The sequence below is a fragment of the Pezoporus wallicus genome, unplaced genomic scaffold (assembly GCF_028554395.1).
Source record: "Pezoporus wallicus isolate ANWC-B61680 ecotype Strahan unplaced genomic scaffold, APGP_CSIRO_Pwel_v1 contig_5485, whole genome shotgun sequence".
Classification (NCBI taxonomy): domain Eukaryota; kingdom Metazoa; phylum Chordata; class Aves; order Psittaciformes; family Psittacidae; genus Pezoporus; species Pezoporus wallicus.
In genome coordinates this window covers 5,185,279-5,198,480 of record NW_026641550.1, presented here as the reverse complement: position 1 = coordinate 5,198,480, position 13,202 = coordinate 5,185,279, and the positions used below count along the sequence as shown (strand labels likewise).

Below are 13,202 nucleotides of genomic sequence, written 5' to 3'. Positions count from 1 at the left end.
CGGGGACACTCCACCTGCCGCGGGCCCGCCCGCGCCGCTCTTCTAACCGCGCCGCGTGGCGTAAACCATGAAATCAACTGGCGCCGATCACAGCGTCACCCGCGTGCCCTGCCACGTGTCGGAGGCGGAAGTGAGGATCCGGCGCGGGGGCGCGTGTTCAGTGATGGCGTTCTAGTAGCAGCATCGGCAGCAGCAGCGGTTTCGCTCCTTCCCCCCTTCCGTCCGTCCGTCGGTCGGGACCGGGTGGCGCGGCCATGGCCAAGGGCCAGGCGGCTGTGAGCGGCGGGAGGCGGGCGCTGCTGCTGCTGCCGTTGCGCTCGCGCGGCGCCCGGGGCGCCGCCTCAAGTGACTGCCGAGCGCCCCCGTTCGCGGTGCACCGCTGCCTTGGTGACTGGCAGCGGCTGGTGGTTAGCGGCAGCGCAGGGCGGGGAAGGCACGTCGGTGGGACCCGTGGGGAGAGCCGCTGCGGGGAGCGCGGTGAGAGCTTGAGGGGCCGGCGGGGGGGAAGCGGGTGCCCAGTCACCTCACCCGAGCGCGGTAGTCCGGTGGCACGGAGAGGAAGGGGGGCGCTTCGGGCCGCGGCTGCTTTGGGGTCCCTCGGAGGGGCCGTTCTCAGGGCTGGGTCATCTTCCCCTAACGGTAGACGTGATTCTCCTTTCTCGATCTTTAAAACGGGTAGCGCACTGCCATATGTTGTCTCCATGTGTTTTAAAATAGAATGACTTTGAGGACGGAGTACCGCCTCCTGACAGTTTACGTCGTGTTCCGGCTTGCTTTCTTTTTGTCAGCTAGTTTATGCTAATGCCCAAGTGGAAACTATGCTGTCTGAGGTTTGCATTCACTGCTGAAAGTATTGTCTGTAAAAATAGTAAATGTCAAATTGTGAGGGATTGCCTTTTTTCTAAAGGAGGCAGATAATGGAGGCTTTTAACAGAGTAGCAAAAGTCTGAGGATTTAGTTCTCAGAGCCCTGCACTGCTCACAGCATCCACTGATCATGCTGCTAATGATAAAGGAACAATTCTAAGATCATGACACTTGGTAGGGTTTTCAAGGACATGATATTCTTGGAGAGCATCTCAAAAGTGCAGCAGTAGTGTTGTAGTGTGTTTTCAAGCTCTTGTACATAGAGCTTCTTAGTCAGATACCTTTTTGTTTCAGGCAAGCTGTAGTAACCTCAAAGCACAGTCTAGTATTTTTTCATAAATGGAGAATATTTGGTGTAGTAAGAAAACTCCTGAGAAACATATTGATTAATATACTTTCCTAAAAATAACCTATATTTTGGTTTTGTCTTTGTTTTGTTTTTTCCCCCAGGTGTAAGCGTCTCTGCATCACCATCTATACAAAGCAAAGAGAATGTTTCCTTTTTGGGAAATAGGAGGCTTTTTTTTGACACTCATGCACTGGTATGCCTCTTGGAACAAAATGGTAATTTGCTAGAAATGGGTAGCTGTTTTCAATGTCATTTCGTGAGTGGCTCTAAAAAGCCACTTTTACAAAGGTTGTTACTTACTTTTCTTTGACATGTGATGTTACAGCTTCAGTTTTACGGATTTTTTTTTCTACTTCCAAAAGGAAATAGCTTATGAAACTTTGACTGGAATAATTTGTTATCCTACCTGTAATTAAAAATGTGAAAGAGAAATCAAATTTTAAGGGTTGAGAGTAAAAACAGTTTTCAAGGTAGTAGTTTAACATGTATTAATTGGATTCTTGTGTGTTTAGTATATAGCACCTTGAATATGCAACAGTGTCTTATAATAGGATTGAATATGGGCTACTATATAAAATACAGCCTTTAGGATAGAAATAGAATACTATAAGATATGGCTGCTGTTATGCTAAAACATAGGTAAGGGAATAGATTATTTTGGATTTGTGCTAATGTTGCTGAGGTGGAGAAGGTAGCTGAAGGAGAAGTTATGTACTGCTGAATTGAATTTTAACAGCTCTCCATCCCTGAAAAGGAGCAGTCTCCATCCCTTTTCCCTGCTATGTAGTTTCATCTCTTCCTGGGGCCAACCTAATTCTCGGAAAACCCTGCAGCTCTTTTGCTTGGTTGAAATTCTGAGATGCCACTTTAATAAGCCCACTGAGCAGTTGTGTGAACACCGGGACACATATAAAGTGTCAGGAGGAGGGATAAGGACAATGAGAGAGTCAGGATATCTTCCTTTTGGTGGTGACAAACTGTTTTATTAGCTCAACTATTAAAAGCAACTCACTCTCAGACCCCAGTGCTTTCTGATGCTTAACTGCGGTTCAATTTGAAACAGTCACGCTTTTGCAGGTGTCCCTTTTCATAATTAAATCTTATTCACGGCATTTTTACTCCTATATTTTGTAAGTGGAAAAGTTGAGGGTATTTCTAGGGTGATGTTTTACAATAGTTTCCAATATATTCAGTTTAAAAGGTTTCTGATGGGGACTAAGAGGCTAGTAGGCCTAAAATTAGAGCAGTTAGCTCTGTTTTCAGTTGTTGAATTTTGCACATCTTCAGCAGTACTGAAGATATATAGTACAGTATACTGACAATAAGTATAGTCTACTGAAAATAAGTATCTGCTTTTTAGGGTCAGAATTCTTGTTCATAGAAATAACCACACGTGAGAGATGCCAATCCATAATATTTCTAGGAAATTTCCAGCATTCAAGCTGCTGATACTGTAATAGTGCTGTACTACAGAAGCAGCTATGCTGTGTCACCAACTTAATTATTGGGTGGAGGAACTTGGATGTACAGACTCATGTTCTTTTGTTAGTGTTGAATCAAAAGGAGTATGTTTTATTATCTTCATAACTGACATTTGTTTAAACTTGATGCTGAATATTAATAAGTGGTGTTTCTGTAAACTGTCCGGATTTAGATCTCTCTCTGAATGCTGTTGCATTTCATTTTGCTTAGGGTTCACTACTCAGCAGTCGGAGGTCATTGTATCTGCATTAGTGAAAATTATGAACACCAACCTGGATATGATTTACAAGGATATGGTCACCAAAGTACAGCAGGTTAGATCAGAGATAATGATGAGGTTAAAGTAAATAAAAACCTTGTATGCCTGCTAATGAAATACATGTTGCTATTTATTACTGCTGGACTACAGTAAATAACCTCCTTCTATGCCCAGGTTTTTTGAATGAAAGTGAAACTTTTTGGTTTGTGCTAAATTAAATGTTGCTACTGCTGGTAGATGTTTTCTGAGACTGTTAGGTTCAATCCATGGGTGACTTTCTACCATTAAGATTAAAATGTGCAGATTTGCAAGGCATGCTAAGATAGAAGCAGCTCAAGAGGTGTGTATACCATGAACTCTGTCTGGGCAATGTAAGCCCATACTTCCTTACAGTCTTTGAATGCACAACGGCTTGTGCAAAAAGAGAATGAAGAATTGGAAGAAGGTTTGGAACATTGTGGTTGTAGCTTATTACCATTAGGCTATAGTTGGGTATGTAAAAGATAAAATATTACACTGGTCAGACAAAACCTTAGGGAAAAATAAATGTGTGTGTACAGAGATGAGGTAGAGAAAGAACAGGAAAGATTTGTTCTCTGTTTTCTCAGTTCACTGAAGAGGGGAGAGAACAAAAGCAAGCTGGAGGCAGGGAGTAATAGAAGAGGTATGTCCATGGCAGCACTCTTTCTGTAGGTTTTGTAATACGTCTGGTACGCTGTCCCATTTTTTTCAGTCTTGTGGTCAGGTAGCCTAGTGAGGCACCTTGAGATGCCACTTAGAAATACAGTGCTGCAAATTAGAATAGCATTTCCTGACAGAAGTGAAGTTGAAGTGCAGTGTCAGATTTGTAGGGTTCTTAGTCCAGAATCAAAAGCAAGAGACTACTTACTAGAGCGAGATCTTCAGAGAAGATAAAGGAGGCCCTGTTTGCATATGTAGTTAGTGTAGGATGTAGAAAAATGCCTATCCTTGAAAGTTTCAGAGAATTCTTGTTTGTCTTCTGTCAGCTCAGTGTAACAAATTGAGCAGAGCAATTAAAAGTATAAGTAATAGTGATACTGCATAGCAAAGCAAGAGTGGCACCTCCCTTGCAAGAGAGGGGTAAAGAAGGAGGTAGTTACAAGAGTATGGTTGTACTGGGAGTTTTGGTCTGAAAGCCAGCTTTCCTCATTTAGCTGAGAGACAACTCTTTACTCCCTAAGGCCTTTGCTAGCTTACTAATTTGAAGACTTGGAAGAAACTATTTCCTAGGCTATTAATTGAATTATTCTGATCTGTGTTAGCACTGCTAATTTTGTCAAATGTTACCAGTGTTTGAGATTAACTTGCTTATTTTGTCCCTGTCAATTTATCTTGCTTTCTGAAACTCAGACAATGAATCTGAAATTGCTGAATTAAAAGTTTCAGGGTACCAAAATAGTCTATCATATTTGTAGGTACAGATGAGAAAAAGCATTACAGGTATTATATATTCTGAGGTTTTTCTTCCTTCTTTTAAAGGAAATTGCTCTTCAGCAAGTAATGTCCCATATTGGTGGCGTGAAAAAGGACATGATTATCTTGGAAAAAAGTGAATTTTCAGCACTTCGTTCAGAAAATGAGGTAAAAATTCTTATATTGAAAAGTTCTATTCTAGCACTTGCTTATTTTTTCTAATGATGTAAAAAAGCATCTTGTATTCAAGGGGTTGGCTCTGTGGCCACAGTGGCTTAACACCTTCATTAATGACTTTGTTAGCGGGACAGAACACACCCTCATCTTATTTTTTCCAATGATGTAAAAAAGCTTCTTGTACTCAGAGGGTTGGCTCTGGGGTCACTGTGGCTTAGCACCTTCATTAATGACCTTATTGACGGGGCAGAGTACACAGTCAGCATGTCTACAGATGATACAAAGCTGGGAGCTAGTGGCTAATATACCAGGCAGTTGTGCTGCTATTCAGAGGGGCATGAACAAGCTGGGGAGGTGGGATGACAGGAATTTCGTGAAGTTCAGCAAGTGGAAATGCCAAGGCCTGCACTGGAACATCCCTAAACACCAGTACAGGCTGGTGCTGACCAGCTGGAAAGCAGCTTGTCAGAAGAAGCCCTGAAGGTCATGGTGAGCACCAAGTTGACCATGAGCCAGCAATGAGCCTTTGGGGCAAAGGTGGCCAACAGCCTCCTGGGCTGTGTTAGGAGTACTGCCAGTGATGCCTGGCTGTGGTGAGATTTCATCTGGAGTGCTGGATCTAGTTCTGGGCTCTTCATGCAAGGAGACATGGATGTGATTCTAGACAGAATCAAACAAACAGCTAGAGAGATCAGTAAGGGGCTGGAGCATCTGACATATAGACTGTGAAAGCCTAGAAGAGAAGGCTCAGGGGGGAATCTCATTAATGTATAAAAATATTTGAAGAGAGGGTATAATGTAGATGGAGACAGGCTCTTTCCAGTGTTGTCCAAAGACAGACAGTAGGTAACTGGCACAAATCAAAATGTGGAAAATTCTATTTAAGCGTAAGAAAAACCTTTTTACTCTGAGGGTGGTAGAACTCTGGAATAGGACTGTATCTGTGCACATACTGAGGACATGCTGAGTTAAACCACACTTTTCACTTTATAGTCAATGTTGCTGATTGTGCAACTTCATTAGTACTTCTAGATTATGGGGCTTTATGTACAGTAATAAAGTGTACTTTTTTCTTTTTCTGCTTTCCCAGAAAATAAAACTTGAACTCCAGCAGATAAAGAAGGAAGTCATGGTAAGATACCATACTAATAGAATCAAGAATTAACACTAATTAATCTAGTCTGGGTAAAAAAAATGAATGAAATATTGTTGCTTTCAAGATTTTTATTTTAAAAGGTGTGCTTAATTGTAGTGATATACAGGATACTGAAATTGCGGTTGGTGGTACACTGTCGACGGTAGTAAAGACAGTTTCATGCATATTTCAGTTATGGTGACAGAGAGCTGTCCTTAATGTCCTTAATTCAGATTCAGAAAGTGGCTGCCATATCGTGCTTCAGGCTGAGTGAAGTTCTGCATTTAGGGCTGCCTGTTACATGTAAAGATGTGACATGCTTTTAAAATTACAGCACTTAATACTTGGTTTGGGTTGGAGTTTTAGGTGGTTACCTTTTTTTTCTTGTTTATGTGCTTGGGGTTGTTGATATTTGTTTATTGGTTTGTTTGATTGATTCTCTGAAGACTTACCTGTTAGCTGTCCAGAACTTAAAGCAATTTTAAATGGCTTCTTTAGGGCACCAAGTTTGGTCCCATTTGTTTGAGAACAAATGACCAACGCAAGAAAACAGACTCTCTGTAGAAAACTTAACTCTATTAAGGATAAGAATTTAAGTGTCAGTACTACGTTTGTGTTCTTTGTGGTTTACCTGTCTTGAATAGCATTCCAAACTGGTTTACTGTCAGAACAAGATCATCATAACATCTGTTATTTCAATGGGTGTGGAGTCATAAGCAGCCTTTACACAGAAACAAACATTCTTGGAAGTTGAAAATTGGAAACTGGGAAACATTAACTTTTTATGGACTTGAGAGCTGCTTTTTCCCACTGAGATGTCCTTATTAGTTGGAAGGGTGGAGCACTTTTCCTTCCCTAGGATTTGACTAAACTATCAGACTTGGATGTGTTGAGCTAACAGACAATGTAGTTGAATTCAGCCTAATGTCCCTTTGCCATTTCTTCCCTATTTTCTTTTTAATTTCCTTTTGCCCTGTCATCTCCATAAGTAGTACATAAATATCTCAGGGCTAATCCTGCATGTTTCATACTGTGCTATGAAGTGCTTAATGAATCTGAGTTTTCAGAATACCATTTTAAAATACATTCAGCATCTGATTTTTTGAATTGTAACTTATTTTATGGTTTTAGTTGCACATAAATGAGTTAGTGTAATCCACCGTAGAGCATCAAGGATTTGAGTCATCTTTCCTTAAAAGCTTAGGTGTCTTTAAATTTTACTTTTAACTGTAAATATAATTCTCACAAGGGCGAGTGAGTTTGTTTGCTCATACTTGTTCCTGTAAAAGACAAAAAGACACGATGTTGCAAAAGTTTAAGAAAAAACTATTTCTAGTTTTTATTTCATTAAACTGTAACATATCACGTTGTAATGATGTCCAATTATAAACCAGTTGAAGTTCAAAAATTCAGACATAGAAACTGAATGTAGTTATTGGTCAGACTAAGTTAATGAACTTCTGACTAGTTGCCATTGGCCTGCTTGAGAGATGCTTACCTGGTTTTAATGGTAGAATCTCCCAGAACATCAGCAGTCTTTTGCTTCTCCCACACATTCATCTGATCAGCAGTTTGCCGCATGACAAACTGTCAGCTGGCTGGAATTCCTGCCAGGAGGTTGTGTTAAAATGGCAGCTGTCACTGAGAAAAGCAGGAATCACGGCTATAGATGAAGGAAAATGCAAGTGAACAACTTACGGTAGTTTAAAAAAGTTAAATTTTAAAAATATAATAAATATTTCCTGGCTTCTAAAATGTCTGCAGCTTTTTCTGAAAGCCCTAGATGCAGTCTTTAGAAACAGGAGGGGTTTTTTCATTGAAGGTTGGAAATCGCTTTAAAGCTGTTTTGAGCATCAAGGTTGCTTCATGGAGGAAGCCCAATTTACAGGTGCACCTAGGCATGGGTTTCTAGAAATCAGAGTGAGTTATGCGATGTATGAAACATCCCCAGTATTTATAGAAGGATGTGCTCTCAATTAAGTTCTGTTCTCAGTGTTGTGGTTTTAGAAGTAATTGTTCGGTTTTGATTCCAAGATTCAATTCATACTATAGAGCATGCACATTTCCTGGGGAAGAATAGGAATGCTTATTTTTGAAAATTATGTACATTAATTGGAAAGAAGCTTGATTTGTGAAGAAAAGCACAATATAGCTATGATATAATCTATGATTCTAATCTGTGATTCTTTATTTGTCTAATTCTTTCTGCTTATGATTAAATAGAAAAGCTTGATTGCTGTTTTATCATTTTTTGTCCATTAGGATGAAATTACTAAAGTTCGTGCTGATAACAAGTTAAACCTAAACCTAGAGAAGACCAGAGTAAAAGAATTGGTAAGTTTTGCTTTTAGAAACCTCTCAACACTGAGTAATAGCCAAATTTGGCTAACAGCATCCTACCCAAACAGTGTTTTCATACTAATCCATAGTAACTTTCTGCTTCAAGATGGTATTAATCCAAGTTACTCATCCTTATGCTGCTGTAACACAAGGTGCCATGTTTGGTTTTGTATCCCTGTCTATTTTGATATTGTTTTCATGTCAGGATTAAATCCCTACATTTAATATATTAGATATTTAATCTAAATATGCTGACTGGCTGCCTAGAGGTTTTCTGTGTTATTAGTAGATCTCTTTATTTTCACACTTAATGAAGTTTATGCATTTCATTAAATTTATCACCAGTGAAGATGTTTCATTTTCCTATAGCTAGAGAATTTATAGCTTAACCGGTGTGTAAGGAAATACGTATTGTGAAAATAGTTGTCATTTATTTTTATTTCATTGAAATTCTAGCTGCTCGGGGTTCAGATTGTTTGAAGTTTGAAATATCTGGTAGAACTGGATTGATGAGATCTTAAATTAGAGTAACATAGATGGAGAATTAGAAGATTAACAAGTTTTTGCATTAAATGTAGCATTCTAAATAGAGTGCTCTTCTTACAGATATATTTTTTTAATAACTTTTAGGATCTTAAAGAAATTGCATCTTCTAAATGGGAAGATGTTTTAATTACATTTTTCCATTAATATTATTTCTTATTCAGTCCATTTTCCCAGATGTGTAATGAAGAAGTAATATTTATCTCCAATCCAGGCAATAAGGACTGTTCAAGTAGATATTATTTACCTTCTGTATGTGCCACTTGAAGCTTTTCATAATGATTAGTTTAGGTAGCAGCTGTGTCAGTGATTTAATAGAATGACTAACAGTCTGTTATCCCATAGTAGATGTTTGAATAAAGTACAATTTGAGTGGATAAAGTTCTTGTTCAAAGGTTAATACTTCATGCTGACGTTTTAAAAAAGCATCGTATGTAATGTGTAACAGTGTAGATCATAAGCTTTGCAGTAACTGATTTAAAACCACTGCAACAGTGATTAATTAGACACTAGTGTTTTCTTGTATATTTATGTAGGATTCTGGAAGCTACAGTCTGTCTATTGTGCAGAACACTGGGTCTTTGAGCAGTGTGGCCTAGTGGAAGGTGTCCCTGCCCATGGCAGGGGAGTTGGAACTAGATGATCTTTTGAGGTCCCTTCCAACTCAAACCAGTCTGTGATCCTATGATTTTGACTGCCTCCCAGGAAAAGCAAACTATGCATGTTGACCTTCTCTTAAGAAAGTTAACCAACTTTGTAGTCTGTTGTACAACTATAATTTCATACTTTCTCTGAAAACTGCTTTTTTTTTTTTTTTTCCCCTCTGCCCACACTTCAGTTGTGACAACTCTGCCTCTGCCATGCATGAACAGAAAAGGAAAAAGGCAGATGAATGGGGAATGGGTTGTTTTAAAACCGTACTTGCCTTCCTGAAGAAAGCAGATGGCTCAGTCTTAATTGTGCTCAATGGATTAGTTAACTGTTCCAGAGTTACTGTTTAGAATCATAGGTCTTTGTTTTTCAGAAATACAGATCTGCCAACTTTTATTCCAGCTGCTTATTACTACATACAGCTTTTGCAGAAGCAAAGTATCTGATGGACTTACTGCGCTTCACAATTCAGAGGTGTGCGTGAACATCTGTCTAAATTGTGCTTTTCCAAAGGACAGCAATTACCTTACAATACTGTCTCCCAAGACAATAATCTTTTCCATATTCAGTGTTCCACAGAATTTGAAGCAAAGCAATATGCTTTTAAGCGTGGGGGGAAAAGTTTAATGACATTGTCATGAATATCATGTTTATCTTTTTTTCTTGTGTGTGTGTATGTGTTTTGTTTTTGTTTTTCTTCCCTCTAGTACTCACGTAATGAAAGAAAACTACTTGAAATGAGGACAGAAATAGTGGAATTGGTAAGAACTTGGTAGCTGATTATTACACAGCAATTCTTTCTGTACTTGGGTTATAGACCTGGCATTCTTTTTTTTGGAGTTGTTCATGTCTTTAGGCACTTTAATATACAAAATGTCATTGTGCTTTATTTCCCTGTGTATTTTCATACTGGTACAGGTAACTGAAGTGTCTATGAAACAAAAAGGCTTTCATCTATATTTTTAGACCCTCTGCATATATATATATACAAACTGTTTAGTAATTAGATTGGCTAGGAATGAACCTGTACTTTTTGAATGCAAATTAACATACATTTTAGGAGGAAACAAAAATACAACTTGAAGAGTTGGGTTAAACTTCTAACTAAACTAGAAACTGTTGGAATTGCACTGGTTTGTTGATTTATATTTTAGCATGCACAACAAGATCGAGCTCTGACCCAAACAGACAGAAAAATAGACACAGAAGTTGCAGATCTGAAAACAATGCTGGAAACACACAAACTTGATAATATTAAGTACTTAGCAGGTAAGGAATCTGATAGTTGGCTCTGATGGTGAAACTATTAAACATTGTTAAATGTTTGGTAAACTCTTGATTGACTATATTCATAAAGGCCCTGATTAAAAAAAAAAAGATTTGAAATAGTCAAGATTAGCAGCCTTAGCTGTGTACTTAAGCCAAGGTTTCCCATGATTTTTTTCTTTTTTTCCATGGGCTATGGCTGATTTTTTTGTTCTTCCCCCCACTTTATATTGTTATAACAGTGCGTATGAGGAATCTGAAACACTGCCTGGCAAACAAGGGCCAAAAAGTTCTTCTGTGCCAGGCTTAATTGAAAAAAGCAGCCTGATGCATTTCTAAGATCTCTTTATCTGTCTGATGGAGATCTATATGCAAGATGGAACATTTCAGCTTTTCTGACTGTTCACTGCCACATACTCTTTAAACCCTTATGTTTCAGGCCATGGGCATTAGAAAAATACTATATATGTGCATGCATGCCTACACTATTGCCCTACATAACTTGAGTATTTTGACATTTTGCTACTGAGTGTGCAGTGCTATTAACGAGCAGGTTTGCAGTAGAAAATTATTCTTCTGATACTGATTTTTTGATTATTCTTTCACAGTGGATTTTGTCGCAAGTACAGTCACATCTATTCACATTACTGTACTTCAGGCATATCCTTTAGGGAGAACCATTACTGGAAAATAAAAGGCACCTCATTAAAATGAGAGGAAATTGTTTTCCCCACCATCCCTACTCCAAAACAAAATTACATTGTGTTTGAAGTGCTCCTTCTGCAAATAATGGCAAAACTCTTTTGTGTGTGTATCTAGAAATCAAAAGTCGGTATCATTTCAATAGAAATTTTTTAAAACTGCAAACTGCAAAGCCTTGTTAAAGAGCGCTTTTTCATTTATTTGTTGCTGAATACTAGACTGTGATTTAATAATCCTGTTACCCATTTCCTCACTTTACAACTGTAACTTGCCATATTGAGCTTTTGGTAAGCAACTAGGGATTTCTTTCAGCTTCTTGCTACTTTTCCAGCCCAGTTTTCCTGCATTTTTTTTTTTCTTTCCTTTTTCTTTGTCATTTTTGTGCCACTTTACTGAGAATTGTTTGGTTTTAAATTAAAAACCTTATTTTCTTACATGGAGGAGGGGTGGTGGTTACACTTCTAGTATTGAAGCAAGATGTGTACGTAGCTCTCGGAACATTTCTTTAGAAAGCTAAAGATTTAATGTCTCCATTTCTCCCCCATTTTTATCTTCTTTCAGGTTCAGTATTTACATGCCTTACAGTAGCACTGGGATTTTATCGTTTGTGGAGATAATAAAACATGAATGTAAAGGGACATCTACTGTCTTCATTTCTGGGTAGGAAAAATAGAAAACAAGGAGTTTTGTCTTTACCCGGACTTCAACCAAGTCTTGACTGTTTTATTTATTTTGTAAAGCAGACTGCATAGAGAATGTAACCAAAGATGTGCCTAGAAACAAACTGTACACATACTGTGTGTATTTTGAAACTTACCTCTGCTGAAAGCATAGTATATGCATTTCTGCCATTTGCCTCCACTCGGAACTGCAGTGTGTGCACCTTGCTGCTGCTGAGTGTCATCAAAGCAGAGACTGGCATTCACACCGATCATCTGGGGCTGCCTGCTCTAGAGAAGACTGTGTGGGATTATGTTCTGCGACCTGTTCAGACCTGCTCGCTGAAGTCAGTTGCATGTATCAGACTGAAGTTCTGACTGTTAATGTAAAGCTGAAACTACATGTTTTGTGGCTTGGAGGCACTCTTGTATAAGTAGAATTTGTGTTAGCTGAATCATGCTTACCTCCCTCCTTCTAACACTTGTTCATACAGTTACTATGATCAAATATTTGTTTTGCTATTTTTATAACATTATAGTTATTAGCTTGTTTTCCAGATGGCTATCCAATCAGTCATGTTTTATGACAAGAGTACTGTGTAGTGATAGCAGTGTTTGCTGCTAGTTTTGTTTGTAATATATTTGTAGAGGTTTTTGTGACTAACTTGCTTTTGATACATGTAAGTATCTGATACTCATTCCATATGCTAATTGTTATCTTTACCACTGTAACTGGAAATTTGCAATGCAGTAAAATACACTAGTTGTATTAATTTACAGTTCAGTGATAGAAAGTGTCTCTGGTGCTGCCTTCTTGATGGAAGGGAATTGATGGTTCTAGAAAAGAAAGATGTTAAATCGTGGTTATGGAACAGGGTCTTTGGCAAGGGAACTGCAATGCTGACAAATCTTCTGGGATTTTACTTTTACTTAAAAAAATAATAAAAACTCCTGTTAGTTCTTCAAACTTTGATAGCGATTTTATTAATGAAAGCAGTAACTGAGACCTGCAAGGATGTTAAATCCAGTTCTGAGCAAGCCCATGTGAACCGGTAAGTGCAACTGAAGGCAATGAAGGAAGGTGCCCAGTGTATCCAGTTATCTGCCATTCATCCACTGATGAAGTGACTGGTTTACTAGCAGAGCTGCCAAGTGTGTCCCTTCAGTTAAGGGAAATTTGCCCTTCTTGCTTGCTCTTAGGAGGAGAGAATGCATTGGTAATAAATGCTGTTAGAGGACAATCACAACTTTGCTTAATGAAAGTAAAGCTGTTTGGCTATTTTGTGCCTGTACTGTAATAACCATTTAACTCTTGGTGATGGGGAGTGCCAGCTTCAAT

General features: G+C 38.7%; 1 protein-coding gene across 1 annotated transcript; it reads left to right on the top strand.

The window, feature by feature from the left end:
* The first annotated feature begins 254 nt into the window (after window positions 1-254).
* MCUR1 (mitochondrial calcium uniporter regulator 1) lies at window positions 255-12,640 on the top strand. The gene is made up of 9 exons (XM_057424371.1): window positions 255-477; window positions 1,317-1,430; window positions 2,908-3,011; window positions 4,457-4,558; window positions 5,658-5,699; window positions 7,965-8,036; window positions 9,944-9,997; window positions 10,391-10,505; window positions 11,766-12,640. Exons 1-9 carry the CDS (start codon window positions 255-257, stop codon window positions 11,819-11,821), a joined length of 882 nt encoding a protein of 293 aa, XP_057280354.1. The 3' UTR covers window positions 11,822-12,640.
* Window positions 12,641-13,202: the final 562 nt, after the last annotated feature.

What these genes read in the sequence shown, in the direction of transcription:
- MCUR1 (XM_057424371.1), top strand. Translation starts at nt 255, where the DNA reads ATGGCCAAGGGCCAGGCGGCTGTGAGCGGCGGGAGGCGGGCGCTGCTG. An exon ending in TGGTCACCAAAGTACAGCAG is followed by an intron (nt 3,012 to 4,456) that starts GTTAGATCAGAG and finishes CTTCTTTTAAAG; the next exon opens with GAAATTGCTCTTCAGCAAGT. An exon ending in CACTTCGTTCAGAAAATGAG is followed by an intron (nt 4,559 to 5,657) that starts GTAAAAATTCTT and finishes CTGCTTTCCCAG; the next exon opens with AAAATAAAACTTGAACTCCA.